We start from the raw sequence: 22,285 nt of genomic DNA, 5'->3' as shown, positions 1-22,285 counted from the left end.
GGCACTTAACCACTCCCTATCAGACAAAATTTCTAAAGACAGATTCAGCTCTCCAGCTCTGGACACCACAACCGCATGTGCGCAGAGAACAGCTCAGACAAAAGCAGTGCCCCGGGTGGGTGAGCACGAGAGGACACACACGCAGGTGCAATGTTGTTCCAGGGCTCGGAGCCCACGCTCTGGTGTCAGACAGGCTGGGCTGGAATCCCAGCTCCCGGGTAACTTCCCCCTGTCTGTGTCTCAGTGTGCTCACCTATGAAACAGGGAAAACGAAGTCCCAACCTCGTAGAGTTGTTTACAAAAGATGAGGATGTAGCCCTGGTCGGTTTTGCTCAGTGGTTAGAGCGTTGGCCCACGGACCAGAGAGGCCTGGGTTCAGTTCCCATGTACCATGGTTGCAATTTGTCCCCGGCCCCAGTTGGGGTCATGGGGGTGGCAACCACTCGATGTGTCTCTCTTACATGGATGTTTCTCTCCCTCTCTCCCTCCCACTCTACCTGAGGATAAATGCAAAAATGTCCTAGGATGAGAATAAAAGGAAAAAAAATGATGATGATGATGATGTATATAATGCTCTGTTAAAGAAAACCCATTCTGGCCCTGGCCAGTTTGGCTCAGCGGTTAGAGCGTCGGCCTGCGGTCCCGAGAGACCCGGGTTCGGTTCCCGCTAAGGGCACGTACCTCGGTTGCAGTTTGTCCCCGGCCCTGGTTGGTCGTGCGGGTGGCAGCCACTCGATGTGTCCCTTTCACATCGATGTTTCTCTCTCTCTTCCTCTCTCTCCCTCTCACTCTACCGGAACAAAAAATAGAAAAATGTCCTCAGGTGAGGATAAAAAAAAAAAAGAAAACCCATTCTGATGCTTGTTAAAATAGCACATAAAACTTTATTGGAGATGACCCAACAGGGGCCGTGGCTACAGCAGGAGGGCAGAGAAGCTGCTCCTCTAAACACAGCGGAGGATTTACAGCCAGAGAGCAGACTGAGGGGGTCAATATGCGGGAAAGTGTTAGCAGGAAACACCGAGAGTAAGGGGATCCTTGCTTCACTGGACTAACAGGGTTCTCGCTGAAGGCAGACTGAGGGCTTAAAGAATGAGGGATGAGGAGCCGGCTCAGATATGGGGGTGGGGTTACTTAGCAGGCCACAAGCGGAGGGGAGAGTGGGGCACACGGAGGCCCAGCTGAAAAGGGGGCCACATCACTGCTGAGCCCTGCCTGACCCACGGTGGGAAATAATAGATGGGAAAGTTAACATGGCTATCGTTACAGTGATGATAAAGACTGGTACCTTTAAAAACCCATTTCTCACACCCATTACTGACTTTATTTCCGTCACTATGTTTGGAATCTAGCATGACTGGAGGACAAGAATGGGCATGGGTCAGTATACTTCATGGAGTGGTCTTCTCAGAACCAGCCCAAACGGCTCAACTAAAAGTTCTGAACTTGAAGAAAAAGTGGAGAGAGGTGTCCTGGCAAAAATCCCGTCACAAGAGGGTCCTCTCCCACCCAAGAGCAGGGCTGGTGTGGACGGCCAGGGCCAAGGCTGGCTGGGGGTACATGCAGAGCCTGAACTCAGAGTACAACGAGCACACACCACTGAGCAACACCTCAGGTGGCAACCAATACAAACCTCTCAGACCCCACCACCCAGCAATGTTAAATACTTCACGACTGCCACACAAACAAAACAAATAGGCAAAACACCTGGAGATCCACGCTCCGGGAGCTCGCGATCCAGTAGTTGAAGCCCAGGACAATGATACAGGCCACCAGGGCAGCCAGCACGAAGGGCGGTGACTTCATGGTCCGACGCCCGTTTCCCAGTCCCATCATCTCATAGGCCAGGCTGAGAATCTGGCGGATAAACACAAATATATGAGCATCAATATCGGTAGTCCATGCCCGAAGCAGGCCACGTCCACTGTCACAGCCAAAAGGAAGGCGTCCTGCCCCAAAGCATGTCTTTGGTCTTCTCCTTGAAATATGAAGCTGTCATAGGAGAACAGGTAAGGAGCACCCACAGTGGGCAGTACAGCTGGCTCCCCAGGACACAACACTCAGAGATCTCGGGCAGGTAACAAATTCTCTTATGCTTGTTTCCTCATCCGTAAAATGGGAACAGAATTACTAATGGCACCCAGCTAAAGCATTTCTTGAGCTGAGCAGGAAAGCACCCTGGAGGAGTATGAATTGGCACTGTGTTCGTCACGGAGCAGACAGGGCCTGGGGGCAGAAATGGGGCTGGCACCCTGATTCCACTCATGTCTCTCCCTTCAGAGACCTCATCTGTGCGGCCTCGGCATGTCCAGGTAACCAAGACTTCGAGAGCTGCAGAGAGCTCCAAGTTCTTTAAAGAAAAACACAGTTTATAAGAAAGGTGCCAACAACTTGGCTCATGGGCTTCAACTCAACACCAGGTCTCGCTGGATGCCAGCACTGGGCACCCAGGACAAGGAAAGTTGACTTTGCCAAAAGGCCTTTGCTGAGACAGATAATACAGGACCTTATCAGAGGGAGGGTAACAAGCAATAACCACTTTCATGCCAGGTGAGACCAACAATGGAGGAGGAGGGGGAGGAGGAAAAGGGGGAGCGGTAAAAAGGGGGTAGAGAGGGAAAAAGACCACCAGGGTCTCACCTTGGAGGTCCAGTTCTTGTAAGTGAGAATACAGGAAAGCTGACAGAGCCCACTCTTACCCTATGGCAGTTCTAAGTGTGTGGCTGGGAGAGATCCTCTTTCTTTTTTTTAATATTTTTTCTTTGTTAATTTTAGAGAGAGAGGGAGGGAGGGAGAGAGAGAAACATCAATGAGAAAGAACATCAACTGGCCACCTCCTGCATGCCCCCCGCTGGGGGATGGGCCCACAACTGGGGCATGTGCCCTGATCGGAAATCCAACCAGAGACCTCTTGGTGTATGGGTCGACGCTCAACCACTGAGCCACACCAGCCAGGCTGTCCTCTTCCTTAATACAGGCATACCTTGTTTTGTTGCTCTTCAGTACACCAGCAAAAAGATTACACCTCGGTTTTTTTGTTTTGTGCCCCTAGCAGGAACCGAAGCCGGGAGCCTCTCTGGTCCACAGGCCAACGCTCCAATTGCTGAGCCAAACCGGCCAGGGCTCGCCTCGGTTTCTTACAAGACTCACTCTTCTGCGGTGGCCAGGAACTGAACCCACGGTATCTGTGAGGCGTGCCCATGCCAAGACCGAGGCCCCACTCCTCCGCTTCTAATTCTGAACGAACTTAGTCAGGGCCCTGGTGTTGGTGTTTTAATCTCCCAGGTTATTCTAACGTGCAGCCACGTTTCAAGAAGTACTTCTCGACGCCTCTTAGTGTGTTTACAAGCAAACAAGGTCCTGTGCACCGTTCTGTACATGTTGTGAACCACTTAGTAATGCACTTGTCACCCTCTTCCTGCTAGCTCCTTTCTTCCTAGAGGGCTGACTAGGCACCACTGTGCACCAGGAAGCACTTAGCCAATCTCCATCGGCATTCTCTAGGCTGATTTCCAACAAGGCTGCCGCAATCACTCTTCTACATCCACATCCATGTTTGCAATCCCTTATGCAAAATTCTGAAATAAAAAATGCTCTAGAAATGCAAAGGGATTTTAATCACTCAGCCAGCAACACAACCTGACCTGAAATCAAGATCAAATATGACCAGAACTCACCTAAAGCTACTAAAACTAGTCTTGACCTTCCTCCCTTCATGGGAATAGTCACACATCTTGCTGCAGAAAGATCAGTGTTTGACTATGAGATGCTGCTGCAGATCCTCCGGGGGTTATCACATAGTATGTAATAAAATACAACTTACGATCTTCTATCGGGGGTGGGGAACCTTTTTTCTGCCAAAGGCCATTTGACCATTTATAACATAATTTGAGGGCCATACAAAATTTTCAGCTTAAAATTTAGCCTGCTGCATTTGGTCAGGCTAATTTGGTGAGATATGTGATGTTAACTGTTTAAATAAAATTCTGAAAACATTCTGAATTGCAAACACATTTGGCAGGGGTTCTGGGAAGGGAGGTAAACCAGCAGGGGGTTACTGTGTGCGAAGTAATGACCAGGTGCTTCCAATATGGGGTTCCGTGACTTCTCCAATCAGTGTAAGGGGGCATTTTCACCCCCATACTGCAGCGGATGAAATATCAGACAGCTGTGGATGAATTTTGGCAAGTGGAATTGCTGTGCCAAAATATATGTGTTTAACATTGACAGTTCTTATCTCCTCTAAAATATTTAGCACATTACAAAGGGAAAGCAATACCTTCACAGTGGAGAATCCTAGCGGACACCACCTTAGCCCTGTGGTCAAGGTTACCATCACCAGTAATGAGACATATCAGCATCACAGACCACCTGATATGATGCACTGGGAGAAAAATTCTGAGGAACTCAATTGAGGGATATTCTATAAAACATCTGGCCCTGGCCGGTTTGGCTCAGCGGTTAGAGGGTCAGCCTGCGGTCCAGAGACACCCGGGTTCGGTTCCCGCTAAGGGCATGTACCTCGGTTGCAGTTTGTCCCCGGCCCTGGTTGGGTTGTGAGGGTGGCAACCAGTCGATGTGTCCCTTTCACGTTGATGTTTCTCTCTCTCTCTCTCTCTCTCCCCCACTCTATCTGAACAAAATATCAAAAAAAAAAAAATCTGACCAGCACTTTTCAAAACTGTCAAGATCATGAAAAAATAAGAAAAAAATGAGGAACTATCACAGACTAACACCTACAGAAGCATGATAACTCAATGCAAGATGGAATGCTGCACTGGATCCTGAAACACAAGACGACCATCATGGGGGAAACTGGTGAAATTCAAGTAAGTTAAGCACTTTGGTTAATAAGATAGTGCCAAGGTTAATTTCTTAATTCTGATAAACTCTCTGAGTATATAAGATGATAACGTAAGGGGAAGCTGGATGAAGGATGTATGGGAACTATCTGTACTATTTTTGCAACTCTTTCATAAATTTCTAACAGTGTTTTGATACATCTTACCACGTTGGCCTTCAAATCATTTCCAGTAATTTACCCTCCCACCAGGTGTATGAGAATATATCTGTTTTCTCAAACAACACACACACTTTTTAATGTCTGGTGATCTCATTTGTAGTGATATTTACAAAACATTTCTCTAGTTATGAGCATAAATGAACATCTTTTCATTCACTGGCCATTTGTATGTTCATTTTGGTGAAGTAACTTTTCATAGTTTCTGCCCATTTTAAACTGGGGTGTTCTTTTTACTGATTTGTAAGAGCTTTATTGTACGTTACAGATAAACTAATCTTTGACCTTAGATAATTTTTTTTTCTCAATTTTTCATTTGTTCTTTGACTTGTGAAATTTTCTGCCCACTGTTTTTGGTTGTTGGTGTTTTTAAAATAAACTGATCTTGTCAGTCTTTTATTACTCCTGGATTTTGTTTAGCTTTAGAAAGTACTCTGAGTTTTGAAATACATTTACTCATATCCCATATCTCCTCTCAACATATTTATGTTTTCAAACTTATATTTACATCTTTCATCCACTTAGAATTCCTTTTTAATGTAAAGAGTACAAAAATACAAAAAATAAGACCTTTTTTTTTTTTTTTTTTGTAATAGCTAGCCAGTTTTCAGTACCCCTTACGGAATAATCTGTTTTTATCTAGTGCCTTGAAAGCCTGTCTTGGCCATACACCCAACTCCCTAACAATATAAATTTAGATGGGACCCTTCAATGACCTGTTCTTATTCCAGCAGATGTAAGTCAGTGAGTGCGTGGACTTTAAGTCTGACAACAGAGTCTGAACTTGTTTTCACATCAAGAGAAGTGCATAGGTCACTATTTAACATTCTCCTTCCTTTAGCCAGTTATAAAAAAAGTACTGAGCACTACCGTGACTCGGATGCTGTGCTGGCACCAGGCAGCTCAGGTGGAGTGAAGAGAACAGACACGACCCCCAGCAACGGCCGGCGTGGGATCCTGGTTCCACCGCTTGGGAGCCAGAGGGTCTGCCTGTGCCGCACTGTCCTCCTCCTCGGCTTTTAAGATAAGAGAACTGCTCAGAACCACACCTGGCACACAGGAACTGCTCAATAAATGTCGACTATTATTATTATTTAAGGTGGAAAGATGAGTAACAAGTTATTTCTAGATCTAGTCTTTTCCCCTAAGGAATGTTTTCTTCCCTCAATCATTCTGCTTAATAGAAGCCAGCTACCTGCATTCCTTGTGACTCTTCTGTCCACGGCAGCAGCAACTGCCATCGCCTGGAGCTGACTCGCAGGTGCCACAGCAGCAGTGGACAGCCCAGACCAAGCCCCGTGCGGTGACCCAGTGTGCGGCTGCCCAGAGCACACGGTTAGGAGAGCCTGGGCACAGGGCTGCCCAGGTAAGAAGGTGACCATGAGGAAGGAAGGGCCAACACTCATCCTTCAGGCTCCACCACTGACTTCTGGGACTATAGCAACTACTGCTGCTAAATATAAAGGGACAGAGATACAGGCGAGAAATGACAAAGACTGATGAAGACTTCGGGCAGCCATTCAGAGCCAGAGTTTACAGCTGTCAAACACTATAAGCACTCTCTCTCCCCCACCTTAAATGTAACTTGCGTGCACTGAGGGGGTGATGAAAATGGGTGGAAGATATACTTCGTCAAATATATTAATATTCATCTAATTTAGGCTTCAGATTGTGTTTTTATCTCGTATTGGATTATAGGTATCAAAACAAATGATTAACCTAAATCAGCCAAGCTCTGCAACCCCAGGCTTCCCGGCAGTGGAAGTAGTGTGCTTATGTGTTAAAAGTCTCTTGGTAGCCCTGGCTGGTTTGGCTCAGCGGTCAGAGCGTCTGACCTGCGGTCCAAAAAGACCCGGATTCGGTTCCTGCTAAGGGTGCGTATCTCGGTTGCAGTTTGTCCCCGGCCCTGGTTGGGTCGTGCGGGTGGCGACCACTCAGTGTCCCTTTCACGTCGATGTTTCTCTCTCTTTCTCTCTCTCCCTCCCGCTCTGTCTGAACAAAAAAATGGAAAAATGTCCTCTGGTGAGGATAAAAAAAAAGTCTCTTGGTAGCCTGGCTGGTGTGGTTCAGTGGTTGAGCATTGACCCATGCACCAAGAAGTCACTGGTTCAATTCCTAGTCAGGGCACATGCCCAGGTTGTGAGCCCAATCCCCAGTGGGGGGCATGCAGGAGGTCGCCAATCGATATTCTCTCTCATCGATGTTTCTCTCTCTTTCCCCCTCTCCCTTCCTCTCTCTCTCAAATCAATAAAGGAAAAAAAATAAAAAAAATTTGACCTACTGGTTAAAATTACTGTTGGCTTAAAGACAAAACATTTTTATAAGAGAACAGAGACCTCTAATTACTTTTTTTTTTTTTTTTTTTTAAAAAGAGCATATGAAAATGGGCAACCTGCCAAATGCAACAGCCCCTTGAGCCTCCTAAGTGAAATACTTTTCTTTTCATTTTCTTATTTTCACATATGGGTTTTTAATCATATGGGCAAATACAAATGAGTAATCAAATCAGATTAGCTTGTTTGACCCAAGTCACCACTACATGACAAGGCAGCTTCTCCAAGCAGTGGGGAGCTGCACCCTTATTCCTTCTCAGGAAGTGGCCTCACCTGGATATGGGAGAGCCCCGAGCCCTGGGAGCAGAGCAGGAAGTTCAGAAGTCACTGCCTGAGCAAACAGACCTGAGAATACTCCAGCCCAGCACTGGAGGCTGTGCAGGACTTAGTCGCCGACATTTTTTTGAGGGTTTAAAAATATTCTACCCCATCCCAAGAATGTCTCCAAGTCAGGTCGGCAAACCGAGGCCCACGGGCCATACTTGGCCTGTTCTGTAAATCCAGTTTTACCAAACACAGTCATGCCCATTCCTTAAGTATTGCTCACAGCTGCTTTCTGGCTGCAAGGGAGAGTTGAACAGTTGAAACAGAAATCTCAGGGTTATTATGAGCATTAAACCAGTTAAGATATTTATTATCTGGACTTTACGGAAAGTGTGTCAACTCCTGCTCCAAGCCATTAGGGTTAAACAACCAAGATCATGTGTTCTCCTTAAACTGTTTTCAAAATTTACTAGGAAGTACCCAGAATCATCTCCTCTCATGTCCCCAGTCTGCAGTTATATTATAAATATCATGTTTTTCCCAATTCTGGAAGCTAATAGTTTATAAAGAAAAGACTTTAACAGCATGGTGATTATAGTTAATAATATTGTAACGCATGTTTGAAAGTTGCTAAGAGAGATCATATAAGTTCTCATCACAGCAAAAAAATTATATTACTACGTATGGTGATGGATGTTATATGGATTTATCATGATCATTTCACAATATATACAACTAGTGAATCATTACACCGGAAACTAATGTTAGATGTATTGTATGTCAATAAAACATTTTTTTAACTTTAAAAAGTGTTATGCATATTTAGTGTTATATGGTGGAAATACCAAAATAAGATGGATGAGTGAAAATGAACGAGAGAAACCAAATTCTACCCTGTTTTCTCCGGCACTTGGAAGTTTCTAAAGAAAGGACACCTCCCACATGTACCCCAAAACTGCCTCTCGACAGGAGCGCCCAGATTGTCCTCTAGTTCGGGAGATGGCAACTGCAGCCCAAGGACAGAAGGCTGCCGGCCAAATGCTTCTGTATGCAGCCCGTAAGCTTCGTTTTTAAACGGTTGAAAAAAAATCAAGAGTAGCCCTGGCCGGTTTGGCTCAGCGGTTAGAGTGTTGGCCTGCGGTCCTGAGAGACCCGGGTTCGGTTCCCGCTAAGGGCACGTGCCTCGGTTGCAGTTTGTCCCCGGCTCTGGTCAGTCATGCGGGTGGCAGCCACTCGATGTGTTCCTTTTACATCGCTGTTTCTCTCTCTCTCTCTGTTCCTCTCTCCCCCTCCTACTCTACCTGAACAAAACCTGGGAAAATGTCCTCGGGTGAGGATAATTAAAAAAAAAAAAAAAATCAAGAGTAATACTTCTTGACGTGTAAGAAGTACAGGAAGTTAAAAGTTTGGTGTCCCTGAATAAAGTTTTATTGTAACACAATCGTGCCCATTCATTTCTTTATTGACTGTGGCTGTCAGGCCTCAAGAACGGAGTGGCTGTGACAGTGTGCATGGCCTGCAGAACCTAAAATACACCATCTGGGCCTTTACAGAAAAGGGCTGCCAGCCTTTGCTGTCTGCAGTTCCCTGGTTCTCAAAGGGTGGTCCATGGATGGGCATCAGCATCACCTGAGAATGTTAGAAATGCATACTTTCTGGTAACAGACTTGGGGTGGGGCCCAGACATCTGGGTCTAAAAGCCCTCACGGTGATTCTGATGCAGGGCAAGTTGAAAGCCACTGTCCTCTCTCAAGCACCCTCCACAAGTCTGACAGTGAAATTTTGTTCTAGCTGCATTCATTTCTTTTCTTTTTTTTTTAAATCCTTGCCCAAGGATATGTTTTTATTGATTTGAGAGAGAGAAAGAGAAACAGAGTGAGCAAAACATCAGTTGCCTCCCATAACATACATGCCCTGACCAGAGATTGAACCCAACAACCTGGGTTTGTGCCCTGACTGGGAATCAAACCCACAACCATTTGGTGTATGTATGGAATGATGCTCCAACCAACTGAGCCACCAGGCCAGGGCTGAGCTCAGTTTATTTTGAAGAAGCAGAAAGGCATGTCGGAGGGTTGTTTCATCTTTGGAGAAATGTTTGTATTTCCCTATTGTTAAAGGGTTGTTTAGTATGTTATGCACCACCCTCCTCCCCACCCGACCACACATACACACCCATTTGGCATTTAGTTTTATTCTTCTATTGTCTCCTACCTTCCATCTGTGCCACGACCATTTTTCACAAACCTTATCTACTACTCTCTGCCCCAGAGAAATAAAGTTTCCATTTACTTGTCTACAAAGTAAAAAGAAATCTACAATGTACTCCATTTGAAGTAGATTCTTAGCCTGAGGTTCTCTTCTACCTTTGGGCATCTCAAAGTCACTGTATGTGTGTGGACAAAGGTATTTGTTCTTTAATCAGGATGAAATGTCACTTAAGTCCAGAGCAACACAGCTTTCACAGGACCCTCCCTCACTGATACAGAAAAATAAAACAGGGGAAGAGAAGGAATAATCCATCAGCTATAACGAACAGAGACCAAGATGTGGTGGGCTAGACCTTTCAGTTCCCAGAGCACTGAAATCAAAGAACTATAATTATTATTTTTTCCTAAATCACTTATTAGTATATCATTTTGTCTCTTCTAAAAATTTGTCAAGGCAAAACCTTTTAAAAACTGATAATAGCCAATGGGTCATCTTGAACTTCCAGCCCAAATGAGCCTCAAAAGACTGCTGCCCTGGCCACTATCACCTGCAGCCGAAGAACCATTCACTGAGCCCAGGCAACCACAGACGCAAGCAGCAATAATAAAATGACAGTTCCAAGTTTGGAGGTGATTTGCTAGAGAGCAACAGATAATCAAAATACAAACTGTTGAGTGAAAAAAGTTCTAAAATATTATCACACAATCCCATCTTTGCTGGAAAAAAAATGTGAAACATCTTCAATAAATGAACATATTTTTCTATCCATAGAAAACATATAGCAAATGTTTATGAGGAAAGAGACATTCAAGCCATGGTGAGAGTAGAGTGTAGAGAGGAGAGGAGAAGACATGAAGCTTTCATTTTTTACTTTATACAGTCTTTTCTCCTCAATGAGCATATTTTTAATACAAAAGTCAAACACTAACAATTAAAAAATTAAGATGTAAGGAAGATGTACATTAGTAGTATTAGCAAGTTTTGAAGCTGTATTTTTGGCATTCCCAGATGAAATCGTGGCATTTTACCGCTTCCCCTAAAACAAAATGATCATACCACAGGTATGTTCATGAAGCAGAGAAAAAACCTGAACTCACTCACTCAGACTCCAAGGTGCTCTTCTGCGCTGGAAAGAAAGATCTCTGTCCTCAAAGGACACAAAGAAGACCCAGGTCTCCATCTTGAGCCTTGGGCAGGTAATTGAGAGGAGATGGAGTACCCTGTGAGGACCCGTTTTTCCCTGGGTGTCCGACAGTCACTCACCTTCTCCCAGCCCTCTGGAACTGTCTGTAAAGGAGTAATCTTGGTGTCTGTCTCCTAAGGTTGGTGTGAAAATTACATGGGAGCATTTACATGCTACCAAGTAAATACTTAACTGAAAGGGACTGTTGTGGTATTACTTGTCCTTTGTTAGTCTCAGCTTACTGATTTTAAAAAGGGGAGAGATCAATTGGACCCGTCTTCATGGGGTTATTCTGATGAGCAAATGAAAGAATTGCCGGAGGCTAAAATAAAAAACCAGCTGTCTACAGCAGAGCTCATGCATCCCAGAGGGTGCAAAACATGCTCCACAGAGCTGGGGAAGGGTATTCCAGAAGTTACATTTATTTTTATCCAAAAAGTAGGACAGCAACTATATTTCAGTAACGCAAGTATTATGTATAATAACTTAAAGATATATTATGCATATACTAATTATGCTAAATGTTTTATACTATGTTATATTATACCAATTTATTATACTACCACAAAAGACTAACCATGCTAATAAAAGTAGAAATTGACTCTGCATCCTCACTGAGTCAGTCTCTCTGGCCAGGGTCATAAGGTCACTAGCCCTCCAAAGTGCCGGAGGCGTTCCTTTGCCTTCAGGACTTGCACAGTGAGGTGGACTGCACATTATAACTAAACAACATTACAGAGGAGGTGAAGCTTTCCGATTCCTATAAAAAGCACAGATTAATTAAACTAATAAATGAAGCGCAGGCAAACACAAGCCAAGCCTTGGAGGTGCATGCTCTCGCCCTGAGCCAGCTTTGCACGAGCCACATTATGAAGTAAAAAACTGTGATCTGACCAGAACAGGCCAGAAATACTCAAAATTCAAGAAGCAATATTTGAAATAGGGTTTTACCTTCAGGGTTATTAACAATGAATCCAGCCTTAAGGTATATTGGGCCTTTTTAGATACAAGATAACAACAAAAGCATGGGTATGTGTATGGGGAAAGCTAAAAAGTTACTTCACTGAGATATAATTGACATAACATCATGTTAGTTTTAGGTGTTAAAAATTTTTTACTAATGAGAATGATCAAAAAAATTTGGAAACCACAGAAAAATGCAAAATATATCACTGTAATCATACAGTAAAACTACAAAATACACCACTGTAATCATACAGTACTTTTACCTCTATTTTCTTCCTGTCAAGTACTAATTAATCTTCAAAAATCTTAGCTGGGGGAGGTATCATGAATACAGCCCTGAGGGTTTTAAAGAAAAATAAGATCAAAATGTAAAAAATCTGAGAGGGTAAGTACTTTTTTTTTTTCTCTGCAAGTATAGGAAATTTCTGTGTGAAGCAGAGTAGACTCTCTGGGAATTTAGGAAACACTTCCTTAACTCCAAGCCAACTCTCTCTTAATATAATTTCATCAGTAACTTGAAAATGTAGGGAAAAAAGTACACCCAAAGAACGCTTTTTGGGGGGCAAGTGAAATATACTACTCACACTTTCCTAAGGTGAGAGCAAACTCATATCAAAACCATTCCTCTACTTTTGCAAATTTTTTTTTTTTTTAACTTTTTTTAAAGTTTTCTGTTTTGGGGGAGAAGGGAGTTGTTTACAAAAAAAAAAAAAAGTATATATTTTTTCTTACCCCAATTATGGATATTATTTCCTATGTTAGGTCACTGAAAAAGAATGAACCTTTTCCTAGGGCAACTTACTTTTTCCTAAAGATAAACATACTAACAAGTTCTGGCTGGTTTGGCTCAGCAGTTAGAGCATTGGCCTGAAGGGTCGCAGGTTCAATTCCCAGTCGAGAGCATGTACCTGGATTGCAGGTTCAATTCCCAGTCCAGAGCATGTACCTGGTTGCAGGTTCCATCCCAGCCCGGGATTGGGGTTGTGCTGGAGGCAGCCAGCTGATGTCTCTCTCTCACAGAAATGTTTCTCTTCCTTCCTCTCTTTCTTTTCCTCTCCCTCTCCCTCTCTCCTTCCCTTCCCACTCTATCTAAAGATCAATGGAAAAATATCCTCTAGTGAGGATTAACACAAACCAAACCAAAACAAAAAAAACCCCATAACAATATCAATACAAATGAATTAAAGCCCAGGTCACAGGGGCTCTCATTCCTCATCCTAGTCTCCCCCTCTCCCTCCTGGTCACCCTAGGCAGTTTTAGAAGGGGGAGATAGCCTTCAGGGACCACGGTGCCTTCAAGCTCCCTTTCACTAAAGTGCCTGTCAAGGAGCCTTACTTCCCTGTTCATCACAGCCTGCTTGTCGACACTCCACTCTTCCAACTCTCCCTTGTGAGGCAGTTTCTCCAGGCTCTGCCCAGCTACCCTGTTTGCTTCAGATGCAGAAACCCAGCCTGCACACTCACAGCATTATCAGTAAGGTCAGCAGTGCCCTCCCTGCAGGGTGCCTAGGGGACCTGACCTGGTCAACCATCAACACTGCTGTTCCTGCCCCGCCTCTGAAAAAACATGTAAATGCGGAATCTTTGCATCCCCCATCAATAACTGGACCAGCAGTTAGAAAGCAGATGGCATCCTTAGCTCCCAATAACAATGCGATTGCAATCCGAACCCTCGCTCACCCCCTCCCCAGCACTCCCTCCTCTCATTCTGGGTCTTTCATTTTTGAGCAAAACTGATGAAGACAATGTGATCACTTCTCCATAAGAGAACAAAATATGTCTTAAAGAGCTAACCTCTCCCTTTAAACATCTTAAGAATTCAATGTCTTTTTTCACACTGACGCCTTAAAATCTGAGTTCTGGCCTAAGAAGAGTAAGTGTTAGCAAGTTACTGATTTCTAGTTATAAATAAAGTAAAATTATTCTTCCCAATAGCATGAACTTAGTGTTATCTATATTTTATAACATAAGGAGGAGCCAGAACACCCTAGGAGCCCACAAAGACCTCCACCAGATTACACTGCTCCCCAGATCTCATGTGCCAAAATAATTCAGAAATACTGTAACCACCTAAATTTGAGTCAATCTGACGGCCATAAGCCAAACACAGAGTCACTCTAGGGCTGTTAACTATTTCATCAGGCTGCTGGACATCTTAGTAAACCGCCCCTAGGAATGTCCCTCAACATTTGCATAATTTCAGGCTGTAGGCCTTGGAGACCCCAACCAGACAAAGGAAATCTCAAGATGATGAAAGCCACACAAGTTTGCTAAGGCAAATTTAGAAATGAGACATCTGAAAATGGCTAGCATCATCATGGTATTCCGATTATAATAATGATTCTTAGCTTCTGCTAAAATTAATATTCATCAAAATAGGTATTTTTCCCATTTTGCTTTACCAAAACAAACAAAAAACACCATTATAAATATTAAACGGGGTATGAAATCTTAAGAGTATATAAACCCAGAAGACTTTTTCACAGCAGAGCAAAAGTTTTGTGGATCATTCCCACTGCCCAAAGTGGGAAATACTGGAGAGGACCTGGAGCATCCCTAAAACGGACTCCACCTGGGCTCCGGCGGCGCGGTCCGAGGAGCCGGCGCCCAGTTCCCGGTCACCTGCCAGGACACGACCGCTGCCAACGTGGGCACCCGTGGCGGCTCGAGCGCGCCGGGGGTGGCGAGGCGGAGGGAGGACGAGGAGAGGTGAGCGGCGCGGCCAGCCCTCCCTCTGCCCTCGTGCCCATCACGGCCACCGGACTGGCACCAGTGCGACTTTGGTGGACGCACGCTTTTGGCTTTGGATACCAAGGCCCGTGACCAAGCTAAGAACAAAAAGAAGGCCCCGCATCGTCCCAGACTGGCCTCCGCAGGGGCAGGGAATCCTCGCATGGCCCCTCGGCGCCAGGGGACGGAGCCCAACGGGTCCGCACGGCCCCGAAGCGACGGCTCCGGCGCGGAGAGGTGCGGAGCCGAGCCGACTCCGGGAGAAGGCTGCACCGGGCATAAGCCGGGCGGTGCCTCCCGGGAGCGGCACGGAGCCCCTCGGAGCGAGCCCCGGACTCAACAGGGACGAAGAGAGTGAAGGCAGCCAGGGCGCAGGGCGGCAACCGTGCGCGCCGGGGAGGGCGCGCCACTCACTCACCTCCTGCCGCGGCTCCGGCGGCCGCTCGGCGCTGCAAGCCCGGCTGCCAGGCCACCCCGCTCTCCTGCCGCCGGCGGCCTCGCGTTCCCGCCTGTCCGCGCCGTGCGCCCAGCGCCGCCGCGTCTCCGGCCTCCGCAGCGGCGAGTCCCCGCCCCCCGGCAGCGCCGGCGGCGCGGGGAGAGGGCGGCGCCGCGAGCGCCCCGAGGCGAGGCCGGTGCTGCCGGGACCGCGCCCGAACGCCGGCCCCACGGTGCACGCGCCCGACCCGCGGCCGCCCCTCGGCGGGAGCCGGAAGACCGGCGCTGCGGCCCTTTCCGTGCTGCCCGGTCGCCCGCTTCTCTCCCAAGGCCACCTGGCGCTCCTTCCGGACGCGGCTCGGACGGCGGACATTGAGCGGTCCCCATGCTTAAGGAGGCGCGTAGGTGGGAAGCGGCGGCGGAGCAAAGGGAGCTAGAACCCCCCCCCCGCCCCTGCGCCCGCCTTCCCTCCTGCCCGCCTGCCGCCACCACCAAGGAATTTTCCGGAAAGCAGAACCAAATACGCCCAGCGCCGCACGCCTGGCCACACTCAGGTCTTCCTGAGTGGTCCAGGCCCAAAGTGCCCAGGGTAGAGGAGCCAGTGAAAAACATATTTGAGAGGTGGAGGTGTCTATACTCACAAAATTGTTTTTAAAATTCCACATCCCTGCCCAGTTGGCCATAATCTCCCCTGGACTGGTACCTCTCAAACCTAATTTTTGGAGCTGCGGCACTCCGACTACTTGCGTAGATAAAATGCAGATTCCTGGGCGCACGGGAGTTTGGAAAGCACTGTTAGGTCGTATTTCCCTGCGTGGATGCCACAAAGCTAATGTCCTACAGGGTTCCCACGCTAGAAAATTCCAAAGCAACGGCTCTTAACCCTGACTGCGCTGCCGGAGGTCACCCGAGAGCTTTTAGAGTATTCAGGTGCCAGGGTGCCACCTCTGGAGTTCTGAGCCCGAACATTGGTATTTTTGTTTGTCTTATAGCTTCCGGGATAACTCTAACATATAGCCAGCACTGAGAAAAGTTCTCCTAGAATTCTCTCCTTTGGAACTTACCTAGTTCTAGTGTCTGGGAAAGTAACACCTTCCTGTCACTCCTCTCAAATCCCAACAACAAAAACAAGGAAATACGCAAACTCCTAAGGGAATGCTTACAGCCAAAATTGTTTTCAATCTGAACAAACACTCACCTTGAAAAAGGTGACCATGACACCTTACTACCTCCTGACCATGGATCTCCTTAACTGCCAGAAAAATACCTTTATGAGCCAAAACCTCCTAACTGAATTATGAGCTGACAATAATGACCCCTTTAGAGTCACATTCTACCAGATTCAAAGTGTTATTTTCATTACCTACTGTTAGACTGCCACCTGGCCAGAACAAATGTTCCAAAGCCAAGGATGTATTGGGCATCAGCTCTGGCTTTTCCATTGACTTGATTTGTATCACTTTGCTCTGACCCTCTAGTGACCTTAAGTGACCACATCCTGGTGTGTAGACAGGCACAGTAAATTTCTGTTATTGCTTCTTTCGGCTCTCCTGGTTATGTTTTGCCTTCTTAGATTGGTAGACTATGTAACTTCCATCTCATTGCCTCTAGGTCTCCATTAGTGCCTCTCATTTATCAGCAACTAATTAGTGAGCAGTGACTAAGCCAGTGATTCTTTTTATGGAACAGGTCCATGTGTCTAAGTACTAGGGCAGCTGGCTGAATTAACTACATCTTTACTAAGGAGGAATCTCCTTTTCAAGTTTCATGAGAACCTTTATGACAATTTGGAATGTTTAAGATGTGTATATATATAGATATATATATAGAGAGAGAGACATATATATCATATAACTTATACAGTATATATTTGCACACACAAATAATTGGATTTACATTCTTTATAACGTTTTCTATTTCCTCAAGGCTTCTTACCCAACTGATTTTAGCCTAATCAGTTGCTGGCCCTAAAAATTCACTTGGACAAATTTCGATTAAATGATGTATAAGGGGCTGTGGTGGTTGGTGGCAGTGGGCAGCCATGTTTTGCCTGTTCAGTATCCTTTCCCTCACTTGCTGATAGCACCTGCTTTTCAAACAGGAACCTCCCCGCTACTTTCCAAGGATGCAGCCTTGATAAAACTGTTGATCAAAGCCATGTCCTCTCCAGCTCAAGGGAGTGAGGCACCTTGTATTAGTTTTCTATTTGCTGCCCTAACAGTTTATCACAAACCTAATGAGTTAAAAACAACACCGTTTTATATGTCAGAAAACTCACTGGGCTGCATTCCTTTCTGGAATCTCTAAGGAAGACCCATTTCCTTGTCTTTTCCAACCTCTAGAGGCTGCCTGCATTTCTCAGCTGTGACCTCTTTCCTGCATCTCCCAAATCAGTAACATCTGTAACATCTTTCTAATCTTACTTCTATAACATCTCTCATGTTGAGAAAGGTTCTCCACTTCTAAGGATCCTTGTGATAATATTGGTCCCACCCAAATAATCCAAGACAAACTCCCCACCTCAAGGTTCTTAATTTAATCACATCTGTAAAGGCCCTTTTGCCATGTAAGGTCACATTCACAGGTTCCAGGGATTAAGGCATGGAGGCCATTTTTCAGCCTACCACAGACCCCTAACCTAGGCTGGTCCGTTGTACTCTATTCCTGGAACGAACAAAGTGATGACCAAGGACTGAAAAGTATTGATGTACACCTACCTTGGTGATGGCTTCCTAGACCTGTAGGGCTGGCTCCTACCTGACACTTCAGTTTATGCTTCAATTCTGAGAGTTTCCCCATAGCCTAGAACTTGCTAGAATTAAATGTGAGACAGCATAAAGCAGCATCAGTGCGGTATCAGGATGCTTGGTTGCAGACAACAGAAAAAGCCTCTCTCAATCCTAAGGAAAAGGGGAATTTATTAGACAGATTTCAGTGTCTCGCAGAATCGTTGGTGAGAATCAGTGTAATCACACTGATTGATTTCCAATCAATTTGGAAAACTAGGAAGCAGAAATCACTGCAAAAGTGATACAGCAGAAAGAGCGAGCGTAGTGTAGCTGCCATACTCTGCTGCAGCTTTAAGAAACAGGACCTTCAACTGATCCTTTGTAAGGCTGGCTCAAGTGTCAGGAAGGAGCTTCTAAGGGAGGAATTTGGTTCCTCCCTCAGGCGAGCAGGGACAAGCCCTCTGGTTTCTCTAGTGGGACATGGCCTCTAATTTTCATCAAGGCTAGCACCATGGGACATTTCCCCCGAGGCTGGATGCTGGCAGATGAAAAACTAGTACATGTCCCCCACAAATAGCCTAAGAGAAATTCAAAGAGCTGTGGGGGAGACAGAAGCCATGTCTACTTAGGAAAATTGAGAAAGCCTCTCTGGAAAGTGGGTGTAGAACAGGGCTGTCATATGAAATAGAGTTCAAGCCATAAATGAAATTCAAAATTTCTAGTTAGCCACATTAAAAAGTAAAACGAGCCCTGGCCAGTTTGGCTCAGCGGTTAGAGCGTCGACCTGCGGTCCGGAGAGACCCGGTTCGGTTCCCGCTAAGGGCACATACTTCGGTTGCAGTTTGTCCCCGGCCCTGGTTGGTCGTGCGGGTGGCAGCCACTCGATGTGTTCCTTTCACATCGATGTTTCTCTCTCTCTCTCCCTTCCTCTCTCTCCCTCCCACTCTATCTGTACAAAAAATGGAAAAATATCCTCGGGTGAGGATAAAAAAAATAAATTAAAAAAAAAAAGTAAAACGAAACAAGTGGAAATAATTTTAATATATTTAACCCACTACATCCTGTATATTGTCATTTCAACTTGTAATTAATATAATAAAATGTTAGAGATATTTTGTATATAATAAAATAATAGAAAAATTTACAGATTCAGTATTTTAATTTAAATTAAATAAAAAATTTAATCCTAGCCAGTGTGGCTCAGTTGGTTGGACATTGTTTCATGCACCAAAAGGTTGCCAGTTCAATTCCTGGTCAGAGCACATGCCCGGGTTGCAGGCTTGATCCAAGGTAGGAGCGTGCCGGAGGCAGCCGATTGATGTTTCGATCTCACATAGACGTTTCTCTCTCTCCTTCTCCCTTCCTCTCTCTTTAAAAAAAAAATTAATTTAAAAAAATAATTAATTTAAGAAATAAATCTTTATGGTTTTTGTTTTAATTTAGTTTCTCCTTGGCACCAGCCACATTTCAAGTGCTCAGGGACTAGTAGCTACCATATTGGATAAGGCAGGTCTAGAAAGGTGTATTAGTTTGGGTGCAGTCGGGAGAGAGAAACCACAGTAACCTGAACAGAGAAAGTTTAATGTAAAGAATCATTAACTCGCCCTGGCTGGTTTGGCTCAGCAGTTAGAGCGTCGGCCTGCGGTCCAGAGAGACCTGGGTTCAGTTCCCTCTAGGGGCACGTATCTCGGTTGCAGTTTGTCCCCGGCCATGGTTGGGTCGTGTGGGTGGCAGCCACTGGCTGTGTCCCTTTCACGTCGATGTTTCTCTCTCTCTCCCGCCCACTCTATCTGAACAAAAAATGAAAAAATGTCCTCAGGTGAGGATAAAAAATAATAATAATAATTAACTATAGCAGGGTTTGCACTAATGAGAGCCTATCTAACAAGACGCACAGAGAACTTGAAAGGATACAGGAATGGCAGAAATACAGAGCAGCTGCCACGTCTTAGGCTGAGACAGCCTCTGAGGAAGAGACTCCCATCTACCCACCCAGACCCAGGAATGAAATCGAAACCTTGCTGGAAAGAGTGTAGCTCCCTGAATATCAGAAGTTGCTGTGGTGCCCGTCAGACTTGCTGGAAACCTGGCCCCTGAAACTTTCCTCCCAAGGTGCCGGGAAAGCTGTTCACAGGTGGGTTTCTCGTTGGAAATGTTCTGCTACAGAACTGTCCACATGCCAGGGAAGTGGCCATTCGTTGCTACTGCCTGTCGCACACTGAGGAGACTGGACACTGGGGAAGCCTCGGGTACCACAGTAGCCAGACACAAGCCTAAATGGGTGGCTACTTTAATAAAGGAGAAATACTCCACCATGACAGGTGGAGGACAAAAGCCTAAAGCAGAAAGCGTGGGGACGAGGTTGGACTGGGGAACCACTGTAGACAGGAGGTAAGATAGAAGTGCTGTAAGATCGAAAGGTGCACTCAAGGGTTCCTGGGTTCTCCTCAGACTCAGCTAACATTCTGTGCAGCATTATGATCATCCCCAGGTACCAATCTGGGCACATTGCCCCTCTTTAATAACTTGTAGTGGGGGTTTTTTCTTGCCTATATAGTATCTTAGCTTAGCTATTTGTCTAAATGTTCTCCCTCCATGCCAGGGTTCCCCACCAGGCTTTTGCTCTGCTATTCTGCTGCCAGGGACCTCTTCCCCCTTCCATTTCTCACAGTCCAGTCCAACATCCCCCGTCAGAACCAGCTCTCGTAACACCCACCGCATTTCTGCCCCACCTTGAAGACTGCAGAGTTCCCAAGGAAGGGCCTCTCCTCTGTTAGCTTGGTATCTTCCCGGCACTCGACATAGTAGGTGCTGGATAACTACGTCAGACTGGACTGCAAGCCCTTGTGGGCAGCACCGTGCCCAGCACGTTGGAGGCGCCCTCCAGATACTAAGTACGTGAGATCATGGAATGGAATACAATAGAAAGTCTTGTCACAAACATGTTGTTATGTTTGCTTCCCAGCTTCCGTTTTTCCCTTTCCCAGGTACTAGCATCACCCTTTTTAAAGAACTCTTTCTCACTGACTTTTCTTTCTTTCTTCAATATGTTTTTAATGATTCTTTTTTAGAGAGAGAGAGAGAAACGTCCATGTGAGAAAGATGCATCAATTGGCTGCCTCCTGCGTGCCCCCCACTGGAGATCCAGTCTCCGACCCGGGCGTGTGCCCTGACAGAGAATCGAACCGGGGCCTCTCAGTCCACGGGAGGATGTTCAATCCACTGAGCCACACTGGCCAGGCTCTCACTGACTTTTCAATCCTAAATATCTGTAGTGAGTTGAAAAGTGACCCCTCTGCCAAAAAAAGATATTTCACATGCTAATCCCCAGAATCAGTGAATATTACCTTCTAAGGCAAAAGATTAAGTTAAGGATTTTGAGAGGAGGAGCTTATTCTGGGTTATCCAGGTGGGCCTGAAATACAATGTGTCCTTATAACAGAAAGGAAGAGTGACTTTTGAGACAGAGAGAGGAGGAAGCTATGTAGCCACAGAGGCAGAGATTCTAGCTCCAAGCTGAGGACCACCTGGGACCACCGGAAGCTGGACGAAGCAAGAAATGGAGTCTCCCCGAGAGCCTTTACCATGAGAGAAGAACGCTTCTGTTGTTTTAAGCCATCCAGTTTTGGTAATTTGTTATGACAGCCACAATGCAATACAATGTCCAGTTCCAACATCAGTCATGATTGGTTCACAAATAGACACATGACCTGGTTATCCAATGAGAATTTATTGTGGGACATTCACTGGAGCTACTGCGAAAGAGCAGCTGTTTCTGTTAAGGCAGCCCATACTGGGAGAAGATAAGCCTAGAGCTGCTTAGGGCCACCATGTGGAGACATTGGCCTAAGATGTTGAAAAAGACAGAGACAAATACCTAGTGCTGACGAAGTCATTTGATCTTCTGGATTCAGCCCTATCTGAAGCCAGTCTCATCCTTGGACTTTTCAGTTATATCATACAACTTATTCCCTATTTTTATTTAAGCCAATATGAGCTGGGTTTTTGTCACAAACAGCTCAGACTTCTGACTTATGGAGTCATTTTGATACCTGGATAGTATTGTCATTATATACTAACTTCAGATTAAAAAAACAATTAGTATAAATGTAGCTCAAATGTTGCATGGGTCTCCTGGCCGGTTGAGCGTTGACCCATGCACCAAGAGGTCGCCGGTTTAATTCCCAGTCAGGGCACATGCCCAGGTTGTGGACCAAATCCCCAGTGGGAGGCATGCAGGAGGTGGCCAATCAATGTTCTCTCTCATCAATGTTTGTCTCTCTCTCCCTCTCCCTTCCTCTCTCTCTGAAATAAAAAAAAAAAAAAATTGCAAAATATATATTGCATGGGTCAGATACCAAAAAAATTTTTTGTTGTTTATCTGAATTTTAAATTTAACTGGGCATCCTGGTTTT

General features: G+C 45.6%; 1 protein-coding gene across 1 annotated transcript in view; it reads right to left on the bottom strand.

Moving 5' to 3' along the window:
• GOLM1 (golgi membrane protein 1) overlaps positions 1-15,175 on the bottom strand; it is a 55,034-nt gene extending 39,859 nt beyond the window's left edge. The window contains exons 1-2 of the mRNA XM_036260659.1: positions 15,125-15,175; positions 1,708-1,857 (exon numbers count right to left, since the gene is read on the bottom strand). Coding sequence (XP_036116552.1) covers positions 1,708-1,836 — 129 coding nt within the window. The 5' untranslated portion in view covers positions 1,837-1,857; positions 15,125-15,175. The remainder of the gene's footprint in view (positions 1-1,707; positions 1,858-15,124) is intronic.
• Between the last annotated feature and the right edge of the window lie 7,110 nt (positions 15,176-22,285).

Source organism: Molossus molossus, unplaced genomic scaffold (assembly GCF_014108415.1).
Source record: "Molossus molossus isolate mMolMol1 unplaced genomic scaffold, mMolMol1.p scaffold_m16_p_14, whole genome shotgun sequence".
Lineage (NCBI taxonomy): Eukaryota > Metazoa > Chordata > Mammalia > Chiroptera > Molossidae > Molossus > Molossus molossus.
The sequence above is the reverse complement of the archived record's forward strand: the minus strand, read 5'-3'. Positions and strand labels throughout refer to the sequence as shown.